The sequence below is a fragment of the Fragaria vesca genome, linkage group LG6 (genome assembly GCF_000184155.1).
Source record: "Fragaria vesca subsp. vesca linkage group LG6, FraVesHawaii_1.0, whole genome shotgun sequence".
Lineage (NCBI taxonomy): Eukaryota > Viridiplantae > Streptophyta > Magnoliopsida > Rosales > Rosaceae > Fragaria > Fragaria vesca.
In genome coordinates, this window is record NC_020496.1 from 835709 (window position 1) to 843776 (window position 8068).

General features: G+C 37.4%; 1 protein-coding gene and 1 non-coding gene across 2 annotated transcripts; both read left to right on the forward strand.

The window, feature by feature from the left end:
• The first annotated feature begins 1300 nt into the window (after nucleotides 1-1300).
• On the forward strand, nucleotides 1301-2210 carry LOC101312740 (ethylene-responsive transcription factor 1B-like). The gene has a single exon (XM_004302031.1). It carries the CDS (start codon nucleotides 1432-1434, stop codon nucleotides 2161-2163), a length of 732 nt encoding a protein of 243 aa, XP_004302079.1. The 5' UTR covers nucleotides 1301-1431; the 3' UTR covers nucleotides 2164-2210.
• Nucleotides 2211-5126: 2916 nt separating this feature from the next.
• On the forward strand, nucleotides 5127-5208 carry TRNAS-UGA. Its single transcript has one exon. It is a non-coding gene; the product is annotated as a tRNA-Ser (tRNA).
• Nucleotides 5209-8068: the final 2860 nt, after the last annotated feature.

The window sequence follows — 8068 nt, forward strand, 5'->3', positions numbered from 1 at the left end:
CTTCCTCTCCAACATGGCCACTTGTCTGCTATCCGACGTGATATTCATATCAATTATTTCCATTTTTCTGGGACAACATAATGAGAAATAATCGATCAAGTTTCTACAGTGGTTGTATATCCAAACTCTAATCTGGCCAGTCGTCTCGTTTGAAAGGTTTGGCTCTTAATATGGTTCTAAATGGAAGTCATTTAAGCCGTCGATTATGAAAAAAGAATTCTTAGTAAAAATTCAGACTCGATCATATTCTCCAGTGCACGATTTCAACCTGCGGCCTTATATAATCCGCACGGTTTCATACTTCATGCAACGACGTCTCTTTCATATGAACCATGTCAAATTGGGACTAATTTTGGCCCGCCCCCCATGCAAAATCGAACCTACAGTATTATTAGAAACACACATCAACTACGTGACAAACTCTCCTGCACGCTAACTCTCAATAATAACAAACATTAACAAAAATGATAACTTGAGCATGTCGTATATGTGATGGCACATTTTGTTCAGATATAGAATCACGTACTACTCGATTTATCTGGAACTTTAGCTTAACATCCATCTTCATGTGTATATCTGTATGTTGCTGTATAGTACATGGCATTGCGAGAAGCATCGATCGGATAGGAGTTCAATGATGCTATACTAAAATCTTTCTTATAATTAATGATAAAAATTAAGATAGAGCTGAATTTACATTCATATAGGAATAAGAGAACCCTAATCCTAATTACTGATATGACTATGCAATAAAGAAATGAGTAATTATTCTTTATACCTGAAATATAAGTCTAGGTAGCTAAACAACATTTAAAGTAACAAGCTCAAGTATTTGGTTGAGATATAACTCGTATTCTCTATGAAATAGTAAATGGTTCAAAATTTTATCTAGGTAATTGATCGAGTTGGGTAAAAAAGACACAACAATGGACGATGAACTATGAATTGAAGGCACTGCAGCAATGGGGCTGAGGGTTTGTTGCCCTGGCCCTAATAAATTCGATCAACAAGCTGATGTCACAGACATTCATGTATTGAATTGAATTTCTTTATAAACCTGACCTGACTAGGCCGCCATGTCCATCATCTCTTTGACCCACGTGGATCAACCTTCATTCTCGACCCCATTAAGGACCATGGAGCTCTGCATCAGTATTACATACATATTCATCTAATTCAAACTTCCTTTCTATCCCTTTCACCATTATTTTCATTTCTTTAACCTCATTTTTGTTTAAACATGGGGTCCTTCCCTCCTGTACATGCCTCTATATAAACTCCTAAATCCTCTCCAACCATCATTTCCATATCACATCATACCAAACCAGGCCACACCAGCCAGTACTCGATCACTAGCCAGCTAGCTACTTCGAATTTACCAGAGAAGAACCAACAAGAGTTTTCATCAATATATTCCTGTTTTTTCTTAAAATGGACTCTTCATTCCTCCAAAAACCTTATTCGGAATTCTCTTTCGAGTCCTGTTCTTCGTTCAGCTCACTGGATTCTGATCTCTCCTGGGATAATATGTTCAGCTTTGATCAGAGTTACAGTCATGTACAACAGCCCGCTCAGCTACCGTTCAACCAGAACGACTCGGAAGAGATGATTCTTTATGGAGTTCTTGCTCAGGCCGGAGCCGGAGACTCCTCCGACGCCACCAGTACTCCTCATCATACGAAAGATCATGAAGAGGTGAACTCCAACGCCGCCATGGAAGAGGACGAGAGCATGAAGGACGAGGTAGCTTATAGAGGAGTGCGGCGGCGGCCGTGGGGGAAGTACGCGGCGGAGATAAGGGATTCTACACGAAACGGGGTGCGAGTTTGGTTGGGAACCTTTGATACGGCGGAGGAGGCAGCCCTAGCTTACGACCAAGCTGCATTTGCAATGCGGGGGACTTTGGCCGTACTTAATTTTCCGGCTGACATTGTTTACCAGTCTCTTGTAGACATGAACTACGGATTCGAAGAGGGCTCATCTCCGGTTTTGGCCTTGAAGAAAAGACACTCCATGAAGAGGAAATCAGCCATAAAAAAAAAGAAGAAGAACGTTCAGAAGTGTGATGACGATGATGTTGGGGAATTGAGGTCGGAAAATGTGGTGGTTTTTGAAGATCTTGGTGCTGACTATTTGGAAGAGCTTCTTGGTTTATCTTCATAATATCTCTGAACTGCTCCATCCAGTTTTGGACCCTGTTTCTCTAATTTCTTTTCTATTTTTGGGTACGTTTTCCAGGGCCACTGGTTTTGCTTTTCATAGATATTCATCGATCTCTAGCTTTCTATGTAAATTATTGTCAAGACAAGGAATGAGTTCGTACGTACAGTTGTTCTTTCTTTTATTTATGCTAGCAGAATAGTCATTGATCGCTACCAATTTGAGCGACAGAATTAAAAGCTCATACAATATTCCAAAATATCTCTCTTATAATTTAGGGGGTGAAAATTGTGATATACGTATGACTCATAAGTTTATTTGGTGCATCATATCGTTGGTATACCGTTCTTCCTCCTCTCGTCTGTATCGTTTTCTTGAAGAGAGAGGCAATAAGACAAGCTGGCCAATAGTTGCAAGATCATTATATGTGGTCAGAATGAGAACTGACCATGTAGTGAGTTGACCGAGTCACTGAAAATTTGGATGATTGGAGGATGAGGATCTTTTGTTCGAAAAGATAATGTGTTTTTCAGGAAAAAATAAATAATGAAGAATGATCGATGAGTTAGTCCTACGCTTACCAAAAAACACAAAAGATCTGGCATGGATGAATGAAGAGAATGAGATGAAAACGCACACTAGTGATGTCGTCGTCTTTAATCGCAATCAGGAGGCATACAGTGCCAATGTCTTTATGAGGCCAAACCAAAGCCTTGTTTCAACTGTCGGCAAGGAGCAGTGGATTGAAGCAACGCCATGTCACCATTTCAAGCAGCAGAGATATAGCATCCTTGAATATGATTCCTTTGGATAATGGTGACTTTGAGAAAGTTTTTGGTTCTGGAGTACTATTGATCTCTTTAATTTTTGACCGTTAATCAATTTATGAACCACATAATAAGTGTAGACCAACACAAGGATATATATATTCATCAAATAGTAATCGAGCTAACTCATTGTTGGACTCTAAGATTTTGTTCTAGTATCATGTAGAGGATGTCGCCGGGGGATGATTGAAGAGCAGCTTGATTGAGGAAAGGGTCGGAGAAGCCTAGCATGCTGTAAATTTGGTGTAACGGCACCAGAAAATCAAACTAGCTAGTACACAGCTTTGCCATGCATGATCGACCTATGTGGTTTTTTGAGCTTTTGAGGTTGTCTCGGACCTCAAATATGCAGTTACTATTTTCAGCAGCCGGGGATAAAGCTTAACACTGAGGTTTTTCAGGCACGCAAGAGGAAAAAGGAGTAAAATATCTAAAATATCCTCGATACTTCTTTGAAATTTTCATTTTTTACAATTACTTATATTAATTTTCATATATTTCCGATATTTTATATTTAGTATATTTTTGATTGAATATATAACTTTAAGATAAAATTTGGTAAAATTTCCATCAATATTCGATATTATCTTGATATATCCATCGAGATTTCTTTTTTTCGAACCATCAAAATTTCCATGATCGTCAATATTTTTCTCCTTAGGGGAAACCATATAAACGTACATCAACAGTCCTAGTCCAAAATGAATTAGGACTTTCGTGTTGCGTGTTGTAGAAATTAGTTTGTGAATGATATGGTAGGACTTCTTGTACCTAAACAATCACCAGTTTAACGTACTTCAACTGTCCTAGTCCAAAATGAAAATAATATCCTAATTAACCTCAAAGATTGGCCTTTCCCTGTCGCTTTGGAGGTATCATCGGATATTTTTTCATTAACGTCTTAATACGTCCCTTCATATATGTCGACCACCTTGCCATGAAAACTATATTATTATAGGTAGTTATTATCTTTCAGTGTTACCAAATTTTAATAAATTGGCAATGACAAAGCATTACTTGGAGATCTACAATCTCTTTAGTCATCGATCTACAATGACAAAGCTTTTTCCATTGTAGATAGGCCATACGTATATACGAGTATTATAGCATTACATGGCATATATATGTGAGATGTACGTAGATGGCAGCCACACCGTAAACAACGTACTTATGTATTAAAAAGGAAAATTCCGATTGGGGAGACCTACAAATGGCATATATATCTCAAAGGTAGCACAGAAGTATGAAACAGATAGACAATTAGACATTAATTAACCACTAGCTAGCTAGATGGCGGTGGTAGTGGCGGAGGCAAAAGACTAACACGAGGCTTTTCAGGCGCAGGAGGAGAACCCATACGAGAGGGTTGGTTGGCTGCCGGAGCGGGTCTTGTTGGAGTTCGAATTCTCCGGCTTGACTTCATTACCGGTATCTGATCGATGATGAACAGATTCAACTTCAACAGTAGTGTCTCGGTCATGGATATTAAAGCTTGTTTTAACACATAGCCTTGCTCAATATTATCTTACTCGTGTTTTCTGAAATACAAAAAACTGAAAGTAGGCCAACAATTAGTATCAAAAACAAGCAAGAAGGAGCCATAACTTGCAGCAATACTGCGTAGTTGATCGATCGAACGTACTCAGCTCATCGTTGAAGTACTAATACACTACTCTCTATATATATACTGCTTTGAACAAGGTAGGTATGGAAATATGGAATGCGTGTATAGATGAGAGCTGAGAATTTGTTCTCACTAGCTTGTCTCCGAATATTTACCTAAAATATTAACTTGGGAGAAACCTTAGTATTAAGGAATGGAATAAGTAGATTTACTATAAAGCACACCAGCAGGGTTAGCTGTTAATTGTCTTCTAATACAAGGCTTGGTTCCTTTGGGCTTCCATTCCGTTAATAGAGTAATATGTAGTTGGTGATACTTACTTTGTTTTCTAGTTTTTCTCTCTCAGGTATAATATTAAGTAATTGATCAAGTAAAATGTTAGATTATTCAATGCACATACCCTATCGTGTTTAGCTGTAGCTTTATCAACTCAAATTCACTAGCATATAAATAGCTACTAATTAGCGTTTTTTCGGATACTCAAAATAGTATTTTTGACAGTGTAGAACAACAAAGTCGATATGTCCGAGTGGTTAAGGAGACAGACTTGAAATCTGTTGGGCTTCGCCCGCGCAGGTTCGATCCCTGCTGTCGACGATCTTTTTTGTCTCTTATCGTTCTCTTTTTTTTTCTGTTTTTTTTTTTTAATTCTTTTTAGTCTCTTATCGTTCTTTTTAATTTGTTCTCCGGCAAAGTGAGTGATCTCTCTTTGTGTGATAGGACCAAACTACATCTGTTAAGTTAAGCATAACTGCTTAGTGAAAAAGTAGTGATAATGAAGCCTAGGAAAACTTGTGTGCTTAAACACCCGCGAATACAATTCATAAGGTATTGTGAATAGTACCATGGAATGGAAAATAAAAGAGATCATGTATGCATGTCGAAATTGTTGCTAATGCTTCCCGTGTATAGAATCAAATGTTATTTCTCTATTTGTATTCATTCAATGTAAAACGAAAGAGACGAATGAAATTCCACAATCAATGGTTATCGATTTCAATCCAGATAGATTACTCTCTTATCTTCTGAATCATTTCAAAATAAAATTTCACATATATTCATGAAATGTAATAGTATATATCTGTCGGTGAGCCGTGGTCTGGTTGGTTAAGGTGTTAACTAACAACTTTGAGGTCATGAGTTTAAATCATTGACATATGTAGGGTGTGTGAGTTATTTAATAAAAGGTTTTTAAAAATAAAAAATAATAGTATATATCTGAAATCTTGAGCATAAAATTGATAAGTTCTCGTTGAACTCATGAACGTACTGTATAACAAGCTTAAATGAAAAGTACATCCGATCAAGCATATATAGAAGCAATGTGGAGATTTATTTGGACCGTACATAACACATCCTGATCGATCGAACCAGAGATGAGATATGATACTACATATACCTAAGGTCGTATAACAACATATTGATGTGGTGGCTACTCCGGTACCGGTGGCAGCGTCTGCGGTGGTGGTGGAGAGGGGTGAACCGAAGGATTGGGTTTCGGAGGCTGCGGTGGAGACCTGAGGCTGACCCTGTGGGATTCCACTCTTAATTTACTCATGGAATGGCCGGAAAAACCTTCAGATGCCGCTTCAGCCTTGTTAATTACTCGAGTACTGTGATAGTAGCAGTAATCCACAAATCAACAAAAGGATAGCAAAGTTGGATATGCCTGCTTCATCATTTTGGTACGTACGTACTAAGATTCAGTATGAGGAGCGATGATCAGATCAGATCTTATTGCTGTAGGTTTTATAGCCAATATATATTCATTTGTCTTCTATATTTTTTTTTAATTAAATTCAGTTTACCCCCTTTGGTTTGGGGGTGACTTCATGTTAGTCCTTACATTTTTATTTTCATCAGTTTACCCCTTGAACTCTTCAATTTCTGTCTGCCGTGCCCAAATTCTCATATTCCGTTTGAATTGACCGTTAATTATCAGCAGTTAAGGTCCGATTTGGACATATAAGGTCTGATTTGCTCAAATTCTAGATACGGGCCTCACAGTTAAGGTTAAAATTATCAGCAGTTAACGTCTGATTTGGACATAATATAGGACATTGGTCACGCTTGAGGAAAATTTAAAAGTTTGAGGGGTAAACTGATGAAATTGAAAGTATAAAGATTAACATGATGTTACTCCTAAACCTCATGAGGGTAAACTGAATTTAATTTTTTTTTTTTAGAGCATCAACAACGGTATACTTAAAGGCTTATGTCAGAAACTAATCTGCGCCGATGGATCATGTCAGAACGCTTACTCGCTCCCCGTTAGTCACCAAGAATAAATTGGGATTGTGGGTATGGGGTTCCACACCTAGGCTCTTACCAACTCGACCACCTGTGGACTGTGGTGGTTGTTTGTCTTCTATATTAACTTAATTAGCAAAGTTGACCAGTGATTAAAAATTTCTTAATCTAATGTTCTACAGCTTTATTGTAATTAATTATAATTAAAAGGTATCGTATTTGTTCGGTGCCAACGCATGAAGTCCAGCTTAATTTGGATCAACAACTTTCCTTTTGTTTTATAATTTAGTGCATCTTCTCATTCTCAACTTCATCATGATCATTTTCTCCTAAATCAAAGGGTATATGATAGGATGATCATCAAATCCTTGTTTGGTTTGGTTTACAGAATTTAGAGCTTTTGATTAATTTCTCCTTTATTTCCTTACATTTAAAACATTTGATAACCACATTTCAATGATTTGATAAAATTTAATAACTTACCAAACACCGAAATGAAAGGTTCACAAAATATATAATTCTTTTTCAAACAAGATCTAGACCTAATGACAAACTTGTCATTTCTATATATAGATGATGTATAAGTGGTCGTCAATTCAATTAATTAAGAACATGTATGCACGGCCGTATGCGGCGGCCGGCTGCCTCACGGAAGAGTTTGCAATAGAGGCCGATGCGGTTGCTGTGGTTGATAGGCGCAAAAGCACCTACAAAGATACCCTATTATCAAATCAATTATATCAATGTAGTAAACGGCAAATAGGGGTCATTACCCGTAGAGGATTGGTGATACTAAGATTTAAACACACAAACAGACGCGTAAACCAGAAATCTGGCAGACTCGACCTAGGAGCAGAAACCTAATTAATTAGCTAATCTAGACTCAACCAAAAATTATGAAATTAAATACACAGTAACTAGACACAGTGGCGGACTACCACACAAATTTTGAGGGTATTCGGAGTTGTTTTGATTGGTGAACAAAAATAGATAAAACAGAAGTACTGCTGAAAACAGAATATTAAAAAATGAATATGGATGTAAATATGAGAGAAACAATAGCTAGGAACTTCTCTCCACCACTAGATATGCTTCAATCACCCCAAAACAATGTCAATGACTAAAGATGAATGCACTCACAGTTAAGCCAATGTCGTTAGGTCATTAACCGTATTACGTTCTCTTACTTGTCATGTTAAGTGAAATG

Excerpts from the sequence above, each read along its gene's own strand:
- LOC101312740 (XM_004302031.1), top strand. The coding sequence starts at position 1,432 with ATGGACTCTTCATTCCTCCAAAAACCTTATTCGGAATTCTCTTTCGAG.